A 12536-nucleotide genomic window follows, 5' to 3' on the forward strand; every position below is an offset into this window, starting at 1 on the left:
TACTAGTCAAGTGCCGCATCTACCAGCCGGTGTCTGCCTGGCTGAATCCAAGCTGCTGTTGCTGCAGCTGATGATGACATATGAACGCCTTATATAACTACTATTACATTGTGCAATCAGGGCAGAGGGGTCTGAGGAATCAGGACAAAATAGTTTTATAATACTCTGAGATGATCCATGAGAAGAGCTATGGATTATGGAAAAGTAGGTAGACTAATCATGATTGCTTATTGATTAAGTTATTGATAAGTTACAGTTACAGTTGAACATTTGGGGAAATATTTAAACTGTTACAGAGAGTCAGATGAGAAGACAGATGCCACTCTCATATCTGTAGGGTAAATATATAAAACTATAACCAGGAGACTTATCTGATTTTACCATAAAGACCAGAAACAGCTAACCTGGCTCTGTCCAAAGGTTTAAAAAATCCTGCACTTCCTCTAAAGCTCACTAATTAACATCTTATATCTTGTAGAAATGAAGGTGAAAATGAAAATGGCCTGCCGTCTCCCTCTGCTTCTAGTCTTTAAGTTAAGCTACGCAAACCATTTCCTGGCCTTCATATCAACACCAAAATATGAGTGTTGATTTTCTCATCCAGTTGCATGTCTAGGCTAACAGAACATGCTGCTTGGTTGGACAACGCTGAGCTGCAGAGGCTATAACATATGTACTGATACAGATGAACCTCTCTGCATGTCTGTATTTCCTGACCATTTTCAGCCACACTCTTTTCTCATTCATTCTTTCTGTTGTCTGCTTCCCAGCTCTCACTAGGTCACAGGAGAAGGAGTTGCTGCTGCTGAGTCAACATCACAAGTGGAACACTGGCCTCAGAATTACAAAGACACACACGCACACACACACGCACACGCACACACACACACACACACACACACACACACACACACACACACACACACACACACACACACACACACACACGACTATTAAATTTATCGTAGACTATTGCTGGAGTAAGCCTCTCGGCTACTGTGTCAGGAAGTAGGTAAGAGTTCAAACATTCTCAGACGGTCTAATAGGTGAGGTCAACAATCTATGTGGAACATGATCCACTTTAAGTCCACCACAGACAGGTCTAAACTTGTGCTGTAATTCTTGAAATATTTGAACGTAAAGTATTTCATGTTTGCACGGTCAGTACTGGAATGATTCTAGGAAATTTGGGATTATGAAAAGAATAATCCTGGGATATTTCATCTGAACATTTCTGATCAAATTTTAAAAAATATCTATGAACATGTGCTTAGGGTTCACGCTTTTGCACTGGGTTGGAGATTGCATTGTACACATTGTACAAATTGATGTGTTTGCAAAGAAGCGATAGAGTGCATGTGGCAGACTAAGATAGCTTGTTATCTTCATGTGCTATTCATGCTATGTTCTGAATTGTCTGTCCCAGCCAACAAGTTTCTTAATTTGCATTTTTACAGTAAATTATTTCTATGGATGTACAGTAAAAAAAATGATATATATTTATTTACTTTGTTATGTGTTTTGTTATGTGTCATGTTCATGTGGCAGATTTCAGCCTACTACCTTATTGGGCATTTTTGTCTCTAAAAAAACTGGATAGAAACTACTGTCTATAGCAAGGAAACAACATTATTTTTTTCAATCTGTCCTGAATGTCCAAAATAACGCTTCCTTTTTACAAAAGAGTCCAAATTTCCAAATCTAACATCATTTAAAATCATTCTGTACAACCATCAGGGGCCCCCAATGATTCACAGATTTGTTTATGTGATAGCTATTTATGCAAAGCACTTAATCCAACTTGTGTTCTGTATAGATTTCTGACTGGACCGTTCATGGTTCATATGCTGTAAATTTACAACATAGTTTTATGCCATTGTTGCATTTTTGAAAATCAAGAATACTGTATCAAGTTTCCAAGAAGATTATTTGTGGCGTTTTTCTTTTGCCTTCTTATGAGAGAGAAAACTTTAATCTAGCTAAAAAGATAAGATCATTAATCAATTAGTTGATCATGAACAAATCTTGATGTCTTTTTAAATTTATTTTATGGGTAGTTGATTGGGGAAGCATCTGATTGTGTAATGTCATGTTTTCACCTTTGTATGCAATTTTTTCATTTATTTTTTTAAGCTCTTGATTTGAGGAAGCGTCCAATCTACAGCCTTCAGTTCCTGCCATGTTTCAATTTGACCTTTATGATATTAATAAAGGTACATGTAAATGCAAAATGTGTTTGTGAAACAGTTTTTTTATTGCTACTTTTCATAGATCTGCTCTTTAAACATCCCTCAGTTAAAGTTAAAAGCAGAACAAGAGTTTAACTTACAGTGTACTGAATTTAATCTAAGTATCATGGAATGGTCATTGAACCAGGAGGAAAGACGCCGTTGTTCGTCAGCAGGTACAAAGTAATCTTTATATCTTGCATAATCTGAACATCTAAGCAGTAAACCAGTGAGCGGCATGTGATTCTGCCCCACATTCAGTAATAAAATCTGACTTTTTTTCTCTTTGAGGCTGCCTCTCTGTGGCCTTCAAAGGCCGTCAGTGATGTCATTTACATGACAGAAAAACGATGTCAGCACTTTTAGCATGGCAATTACTTGCCGCTAATGACAAGGACCATATTGGGACACTGTTCTCAGTTTTCCAGCTCTGACCTTTGAGATTAAGGCCAGGATAACTGTAAGAGTACTGCAAACTCAACAAGACTTTGATACTTCCTTGTTTGTCAAAAACTCGCCTGACGCAACAGAGCGGATTTTTTTGTGTGCAACTGATATGGGGAGGACATACAGTAAGTGAACTGGGTGGGGCAACATGTGTAAGATACTGAGGTCAGACTGATCTTGTACTTGAGAAGATCACTCACCGAAGATCTCTCCATTCTTGGCATACTCCGTGACTAAGTAAAGCATGTTCTTCGTCTCCATCACCTGAGAGAGGGAGGGGAAGAATGAATTGGGGTCGAAGGAGGAGAGAAAAGAGTGGGAGAGTGAATGTGAATACACACAGAAGACCACTTTTCAAAAGCAGCATCATTGGATATGAAAAGTCTCCTGCAACAAGACAGAATTGGAAAAAAAACTACAACAGATATAAATCACCAAAATATTACACATCTGCCCACAAGGCTCACACACACTGTGTTTAAACCACAGCTTCTGGCATCCACAAAGTCATGAGAGAAACAAAATGCATGAATGGCACAGGGTCTAAATATGGTAACCATGTAAGAGAATGGAGGTGGACGGCTGGTGTTGCAGAGCATATTTGAATGGTACTTGAAACCTTTCAGCCCTGACATGGTGCCGTGTTGTGTGGGAGGAAGAGAACCGATTTAGAAACAGAAACACTCGGGGAGATGAATAGAAATAAATGCGGACGGGAGAATCAGATGGAGAGGGGAGGATGAATCAGACGCAGTGAGCCAGACATTCACACTAGAAATCCCACGCTCATTGTTTATGATCAATTTTTCATCTGTTACACTGACCGATTCATGGATTTAGTATATGAAAGTCAATTTTGTTTTCCCTTTTGTCGGCCCTGGTTGTGTAACAATTACATTGCCTTCTTGGTATATCGTGGAACTGAAATACAACTGATGAATTAAGCACAGCATCAGCATCTAATCTGGCAAATAAGCCTTTCTTGCAGTGGACATTTGGCTTGTGGCAGAAGGAGAAGCACAGGTATAACTAATAGTATTAACGATGAATCTGTTTCATTTAGGTGTGCCAGTAAAACCAGCAGGTAGTCAAGCAAAGGCCCTGGCATTGACACACGAGTGGAATGCAGCCATTATTAACGTTAAAAGTTACACCTGTGCTTGACAAAATAAAATGTCCTGTGTGAGAGAGGTAGGCAGATCTCTTCGACAGTATTTATGACTTAAAATTAATACCAGATTCTTTACTTGCTTTTACTGTATTTGTTACTCATTGACAAAACAATATTATTGACGCGAGTGCGATGTGTCAGATTTATCTATTAGCAGGTTGATGTTACACATAAAGACCAACTTTCCATTTTACTGATAAAAAATAATATACTTTTTCCAGTATCTTACTGCAAACGTTATTAAAAGTTAAATGTTGTCTATTCACAAACTGTAGTTGGAGAATTTTGCCTGAATAAAAAAAAATCCTTTTATTATAAATCAGGAATTACCTGATCATTTCAACATGCAGTTTTTTTTTTATCATCCAGACCTGCTTGCAAGGCCAGATGTCCAGCCAATATAATGATAAGTACTTAACAGGATTTGCCTTTGGAAAAAATGACAAAATGAATGAATTGTAGAAGACAGACAGTAGAAAAACAAAGTGGCTCCTTACAAAAACTTCCATTTACATTACATGCCTGCAGCCAGCTACAGCAAACACTGACAATAATTACTGTAAGATTTCAATTCAGTGAAGATAACACATGTATACACAGTAGTACACAGTATTTTAATTACACAATATTTCCGGCTGCAGGAAAGTAAACAATTTGCTGTTTGTAACTGCTATTAGGCGAATACATGAATCCACATATCTGTCATGTTATAAATCCTAATACAAGTAGATGATTCATAGTTTGAATTCAATATGCCAAGAAATGCAAACTGCACTAAGTGTTCAGCTGCATGCCACATGGTCTGAAACTGCCTTTAGTAAAAGGTGCTATTTAACACGTTGCACAGTGTAAAACATGACTGCTTGTTCTGAGAGACTAACCAAACTAATCATTTTATTTATATGTTTTATTTTCAATTAGCCAAATCAATCAAACATAAAACACAGAAATAATAATCTCTTGTTAGGTTTGACATGATTATTAAGTTTGAGGACCATCTAAATGTGTTTTAGAGTGATCACGTGAATATCAAGCAGCGAGGTATGGCAGCCGTCGTCCCTGTGGTGAGTCACATGCTGTATACAGGCTATGCTTTTTGATGTTTAAATACCAGACTGTGATTGAATAATTCATAAATTTACATGTAATCATTTCAATGCTTTTAGCAATGTGGGCATTGATCGTAGTGTGGAGGATATTGACTTGGTGTCAGGATCCATTCAATATCCTAAATTTATTCCAAGGATTTCCTGTAACATGGTTGATATCAAAATGAAGTATGCATTTTGTACTGGCGTCACTAGTGTTGCAAGACAGTGGTTTTGTAATTTTGAAAACAGCATCCACTGACAATTTTACTGCTTAAAATCTTTGTTAAAATCTATCCAGTCTAGAATAACAGAAAAGTAGAAAGCTCAAGAGAATCAGATTGTTGCAAGATTTTCTAGGGGAAAGGAAGTGAGGACTGGGGTCAACGGAGAAGAGGCCAACTAGAGTGGGGTCCACCGTTTGGTTGTCTGTGTCTCTGTGTCTTCATCAGGTATAGGGTTTTCCCTACGGGCCACAAGGGCCAATCCCAGTTTATGAGACTGGAAAGGAAATCACAAATTGACCTGTGCTGATTGGATGGATGGGCCGTTGGAAATAATGATACATACTAAAATAACACTGCAGGAAGATGGAGCAGTGCCACATGGTTGTGTAATGATAATGAACACTCATTTACTTCCCCTAAACAAAGTAACAGGACCCAAAGGCTTATGTAATACAACTGCATAACCAAAATTGTTGAGTTATTGGTGGTTGGGCTATAGTGTGCCAGACAGTGGACATCACAGTAACTAGATGAAACAAGTTTGCTATTGCCTAGCTAAGACACCAATAAAGTGTAACAACCAGAACAAATTACTTTAGAATATAAACTATGACATGTAAAATGTATGTGAACTTTCCTTTCACACATTGACATGCACGCAATTACTATTAAAGCTGCCAAAGTGGTAGGACATAAAAATCCTTGAAGCACACATCACTCTACTGATAGAGACACTGAGCGACATTTTAATAGAACAATAACAAAGACCACCGCAAAGTAAGATTATTTCCTTCTCGACCTGAGAAAAAAAAAGGTCTACAGCCGGGACAAAGAACTGAAACATGAACTGAAATGTGGGACTATGCATTCTGAGGATACAACCTGGACCCGCCACTTAAATGAGCATAAAGGTGCGGCTTATTCAGTTACAGGAACTTCACCCAATCACCCAATTATTAGCTTAGTGATGCTACAGTGAAACTCACACTAGTCCTCAGACATCGATTCTCAACATGTCTCGATGAATTCCATCTTGTTGCAGCTCCAGCTTCCACCTTTCGTCATGCTCGTTGGGCAAAGAAACACTAAAAGAGCACTCAACGCTGTAGCATTGCCTGTTGTTGTTGTCCAGCCACAAAAATAAAGCACTTCAGTTCAAGCACATTAGATGCTTTAAAGACAGGGGGAACAGACAAGAATTAATAATGTTGGTTTTTTTAAACAAGGAACAAATCTTTTCTGGCCTAAATTAGACAATTTAAAAAGTAATACAAGTAACTCAAACACAGCATAAATAGAAACTGACACGGCAAACATTACATTTATATAGTCATACTAACATTTAGTTTTAATCAGGCCAGTAGCACCTTCACAAAGTTTAGAGACATACAGAGTGTGTCAGTCAGTCAGTCATTAACCAAGACTATGCTCTCATATCTTAAACTATCCAGTGGTGGCAGGCTCTGCTCTGCAGCAGTTGTTTGCTAATGCATCACAAAATGACCTGGATTGGTCCCGTGCTCCAACACCATGACCGCTAAAGTACCTAGAGTGAAGATCAACAAGGAGAAAAGGAAAATTCTGCCCCACGAAACTGATTTGTTCATAGATAAGCCAGGGACTCTGGTAATTCTAGGCCTCCTCAACAGATGTTAAACCCGGCCCACGCTGCAATGCTTATTTCATTAGTACAATATAACCCTGAGGGGGCTCACAATGCCCCTTAGAATAGTTCACACCAGACAACAAACCAAGAACAGGTGAGGCAAAAATAAGTTTGTGTGAACTCAGGCAGACTCTTATTCAGTGTCCAGATGGACACATTTAAGGATGGGAATTGCTAACATTTTTGATAACAATGACATTAACGATTCTGCCCATCTTAATCGATTTATTTTACAATTACTGATTCATTTTCTGTCTGGGAAAACCTTTTACCTGCGAGTATGTGTCTCAGGTTTGCAAAAGCTCCACTGGTTAAGTTTTCTTAGTCAAAGAAGAGACCTGCTAAGGCTGTCGGTGTGGCACAAATCTTACTATAACAGAATATGTACCCTGACTTAATACATTCTGCTCGGTTGGGAGGCGGTGGCACTTGTCGAATACCTGGCATTGCAGGTATTAAGGCCTATATTACTTAGAAAGATGTTTCAGCATATTTATGGTGTTTCAACTCTTACTTGAAACTACCATTTTACAAACATTACAACTAAGACTTCTGTCATCTTTCTTCTTGATATGATGCCATGCTTTGGACCGTTTCCTACTCTACGCCATGACTCCTTCTTGTTGTAGGTTTCTATCAGGTTATAGACGCATGAGTTTGTTTTAACTGTTGTTGTAATGTACAACTGTCAGAAAAACAAAACATGCCGGCAATTGATAAAAGCAATTAGCAAGCTTGGAGGCATATAATTATAATGGTAGGGACAATTTAAAACGGGTTCTGGATTCCCATCCTGGGAGAGGTTTTGTTTATGGATAATGATTTAACAAAAACTTCCCTATGTGTGGTATACTAAATGGATTAACTGCAGTATATATATATATATATATATATATATATATATATATATATATATATATATATATATATATGTCTTGTACGGGGAGATTCTTTTAACATCAGTGCAAGGAGTAATGAGATTTGTCAAAGACAGATATAAGCACCAAGACAAAAACAAATTATCTTTTCACTGACAAAAATAAAACCACATAAACCATTTATCACTAAACATCATTACAACATGTGTAACAGCAACTTACAAACATATTTCCATTACAGATAAACAAAAAAAGCGACAAAAGAACCGAGATAAAATTACAATATATATACGTTAAATCAGTGAAAGCAGAGAGAGGAAAGCAACACCACTACAAAAGATGATAAATGCTGTGCACATTTTGCATACTAGGCAGTGACTGTGAGAAAGGTATTGATAAAGTCACCTGATAGAGCTTGATGATGTGGGGGTGGTCGAGCATCTTCATGATCTGAACTTCTCTGTAGATCTTCTCCAGGTTCACAGCGTCCAGTTGTGTCTTGTCGATGATCTTGATGGCCACCTGCAGAATGATGGGGCAGTCAGTTTCTCAATAACGTACATCAGACTCATTGTTAGTTCTCATCAGACCTGGCAATATGAAAGACCACCCCACACTCACACGAACAGAAAGTACAGAAAACTGTTTAACATTCTCCAAGTAGCAGGAGGATACAGTGTGTTATTTTCAGCTGTGAGAGCAGAGAACTCTTTCTGAGACACAAGATAAACACCAAATTACAGCTTGTGCTGAAAGCATCATAAACAGTTTTAAAAATTGAGCCATGATGAAATATCATATGAAGGTACAGCAGAGGCAAACACATGCCTCACACACAAACACGCATCCACATACACACACGCTCACAACTCCAACACTCTTGGATTTGAGTAACGATGTCCGGTGCGCAGAGAGGCAACATCAACATCTCTCCTTCACGTGGTCTCATAAACAACATTTCATCAGTGTGAAAGTGTCCTAAGCTGAGCTGGAAAAGCAAACAACAGGAGAACCCAGTCAGTGAAAACTAAAACTAAAGACTCAACTAAAAACAGGACTGTGTTAAGGGTCTGCATAAATGTGTGTGTTATTACAGGCACTAGTCAGACTTGAGCTGAATGGATTAGTTGAGAACGTTGAGAAAATGAATCCATAACCTTTTTGATAATAGGGTTAGGGTGGCTTTTGGTGTGTTGGTTGGACAACAAAAGCCATCTGAAAATGTCTACTTGGGCTTTTGGGGAAATGTGATTGCATTATTCTCTAAATGATTAATCAATAACTGAGCATCTGCAGCGATAAATCATGAGGGTAACCATCGCTGCAGTTGTAGGTGAGACGATGAAACAGATCCATGAGTTTGAAGAATTACCGGTTACCAAAACACTGCATGGCAGTTTATAATACAGTCTCTTATCACATTGACGATCGTGTTACCCTCCATCTTGGCAATCATCATATAAACACCACAACTGCCCTGTTCACATAAAAAAAGTATTTTTACCAGGAGTGTGCATGTACTTGACTGAAATTCGTGGTGCGTTGCCCAGCTGACGTCACACACTACATTGAGGCAAAAGTTGAGCAAGGTGTAACATTTTCTGTTAGATTAACCTGCATTATTGTTGAGCATTCGTGCAGCGGCATCTTTGAAATAAATAAGTGGGCTGCATTTTTTTCTTTCATGCTGTGATTTTGTCAGTCAGAACACAGGCTTACGTTTGTTTTTAGTCTTCAACTGAGGACCGATACCTCCATCGCTCATTTATTTCATCTATTTGTAGTTAGCACTTAAAGTGCAGTAATGGCTGTTATGATGTTAAACACTTCACATTATAATCTCCCAACCCAAAGTAAAGATGGAGTATATTTGGCGTTAAATTCTAGGAAGAAATCCAAATATTTAACGTCACTCCAGCGGGAAGTCAATACCTCGACTAGAAACGTCTATTAAAATAACTGGTATAGTTGAGAGGGATTACAGTGCAAGATCTGAGCTAACTGATTACATTGTCAACTGTAAACACACAACAAACTACTTCTTAAAAGATCTCTTGGAACAAGGTTGTTTAAGGACAATTCAGTCAAAGGGGTATTAAGCCTATTTAGCATGATGCGTTGGTCAGGATGGATAATGTACGGGACCACATGGGAATGGAGCTGCACTATTTGAACCCCACAAGCTGCCAAATGCACATAATGGGATGAATGGGTCAAGTTATGCACACACAGGTATACTTATCTGGGAATATGCACACACATACACACAGACACATCAGATCTGCTGTTTAATGTGTGGTTAAACTCTGGTTTTCCTCACACACACTTGACAGGGCAGACTAACTCTCTCTTTTGCACTTGCATATTCTCAAGGCAGATGGCATCGCATAAAGTTGATGGCCTGCCTCTCCAGCTGACCTGGACCACTCTTAAAAAACAGTCTGACTCTGGCAGAGCCCAGAATTTGTAGTGTCCATCTGTACCAACCAGCGCTGAGTGATATCTACCAAAAACCAGCGGCCTGAGAGCCACCACCTTAGTTCTCCGTCGGCCCGAATACCACACCGGCTGGAGCAGGGGTGCAGCCATTCGGTGACATCACCAGGTGGATTGAAAACCAGCATTCACACAGCTGTTAGTGTTACACGGCTGCCGATTACCAGACTAGACTAACTAGGCTACACGACTTCACAGGCGTTAATAACTAGATTAACACCATAAGAGTATTATGAGCCAGCTATTTGTTAAACCTACCAAGAGTCTCGTCTGGATGGATGACGTAGATCTTTGTTTTTCTGTACAGTATGCTCACGTTCAATAACAAACAGCTGGCGGCTTTGGAGATCAAAGATCAAAGTGTGCAACTGTGTTTTCACATGCCCCCCCCCCCCCCCCCCTCTGTTTCAAACAACACAGGCTGGACACTCTTTACAGTCTCATGTCTCGGTCATTACAATAAAGAGTCAGGGCACTCTCACATGGCACGACACCATACATTGTCTCTCTGCACAGGGCGGAGATGGCACAAGAAGTACACTCAGGCAAATGAGAAGCTCCATTCTCTGTGTGCACATGCTGCATCGTCTGAGAGGTGACGGTATCAAACCCCTCTCCAAACTGCATGAGGACCCCCGGAGCAGTGTCAGCGGATCGCCGTCCGCGTGCACGACACTTTGCTTTTTCCAATTACACAGCTCTCCCTGGCATGCCCTGCTCCTCGGAAAGCTCGCGGCACTGCTGGCACAAGTCACCACTAAATCACATCATTATTTTGGATTACATAATGGGACCACCGACCCATGCCGCATGGCCCAGATACGGCAACGGGTGTTAACACGGGCCGGACTCTTGGAGGGGGCACACCGACCGTGGCGGCTGTCTGGGCCGTCGGCAGGAGGAGTGCAGGTGTGCGACGCTGGCGTGTTTCCAGCGTGCGCTTCCCGGCAGCGCCGGTGGTCAGACCTCTTACCGGCAGTGATGCTGGTCTGAGCGGGGGGTGAGCGCGCTCCTCTACCTGCACCGGGACCCGGACGCACCAGCTGTTGCTCGCGCCGGAGCCGGAGCCGGAGCCGCCGAGTGGCCGGCCCGTTACCCGAGCCAAGTTTCTATTGGCGCGCGACGGGGACAGCGTTTCGCTATGTCGCCGTGGAATATGTCTGGGGGGGGGGGGGTGTCAACTAGTACATACATACGGGAAAAAAAAAAAAAAGTTATGTAACTCGGCTGAACATTAGCCCAAGTTAGCATCGCGGGGGCTAACCAGTTCGCCAGCGCACTCACCTCGGTCTTGGTGATGCGGTGTCGGGCCAGCTTCACCACGGCGAAGTTGCCCTTTCCCAGCGTGCGCTCGATGTCGTAGAAGCCCACTCGGACCGGACCCCGGATCTGCGGTTTCTGGACACCGTCAGCCATGACCATGCTGTTCCGAATGGGACTGTCTGCGGACGGGTAGGACGAGGCAGCCACAGGGGACACGGGGGACACACGGGGGGCTCCGCGCGGGCTCGAGCGGCTACAGATAAAGACGAAAGTAAAACAAGCCGCCTGCCGCCGCCGCCGCCGCCGCTGCTGCTGCTGCCGGCGCCGCCGCTCGAAGCGTGTCCATTAAAAAGAGACAAAGTTGACGTCGCCCTGTCAGCCCGGACGCCAAGTGTGGCGACACTCTCCTTCCTCTCTCTTTCTCTCTCGCTCGCTCCGTCAGCGCGGCGACACGACGCAGGCCATTCGTTGAGCGACGGGGCCCGTCACGCCACGTTCGCCGCGACAATGATGTTGCAGCTCGAGGTGCCTCTATCGGCCGCGGCGCGCGCGGGTTGACATGCAGCGAGGCATCGTGTTCTCCGGTTGACGTGGATTGACGTCAGAGCCATGGGGGTATTTGTACAGGGGGCGGGGCCACGGGGCCGCTCCGCACTCCGGTGCCAATTGGTTGCCAGGACAACCAGACCCACCTCTTACGTCAACCGGTAAAATTGCTATTCTGAAATCTGCTCGCTCGTCTGCCCTTCTTGGTGGCACGCAGAGGTAACTTTGTCGTTTTTTTCCCCTGCAGGTGTTTCATTAGGCCTTTGTGAGGAAAATTATAGTAGTAATAATAATAATGATAATATTAAAAAAAAAAAACTGCATGAAGCTGCATCAGTTGCTCCCTCAGACTAATGCTCGCTGCAAATATGAATGGGAAAAAAATACATTTGAACAAAACATGCCAGGATTTCACAATATAAAATTCATTCTTTTAGTGAAATCATCTAGAAACAAGTACATTGGTTATTACGAATCCTAAAGGAATATATGATAACACATACCCTTATATAATTTAACATGCTGG

At 41.6% G+C, this 12536-nt stretch overlaps 1 protein-coding gene across 9 annotated transcripts in view; it reads right to left on the bottom strand.

Annotated features, from left to right (window-relative positions):
- sik2b (salt-inducible kinase 2b) overlaps positions 1–12059 on the bottom strand; it is a 39592-nt gene extending 27533 nt beyond the window's left edge. For 4 of the 9 annotated variants that reach the window (XR_007031656.1, XM_035623547.2, XM_035623546.2 and 1 more), the window contains exons 1-3: positions 11486–12059; positions 8111–8227; positions 2876–2939 (exon numbers count right to left, since the gene is read on the bottom strand). Coding sequence is in view for 8 of the 9 variants with exons in the window: in XM_035623547.2 (XP_035479440.1) it covers positions 2876–2939; positions 8111–8227; positions 11486–11623 (319 nt within the window). In the remaining variant the exon portion in view is untranslated. Of the gene's footprint in view, positions 1–2875; positions 2940–8110; positions 8228–10192; positions 10426–11174 lie in introns of those variants that run through there. The other 5 variants (XM_047335401.1, XM_035623548.2, XM_035623551.2 and 2 more) reach the window with 5 other exon arrangements.
- Between the last annotated feature and the right edge of the window lie 477 nt (positions 12060–12536).

This window comes from Scophthalmus maximus, chromosome 11, assembly GCF_022379125.1.
Source record: "Scophthalmus maximus strain ysfricsl-2021 chromosome 11, ASM2237912v1, whole genome shotgun sequence".
NCBI classification, from domain to species: Eukaryota; Metazoa; Chordata; class Actinopteri; order Pleuronectiformes; family Scophthalmidae; genus Scophthalmus; species Scophthalmus maximus.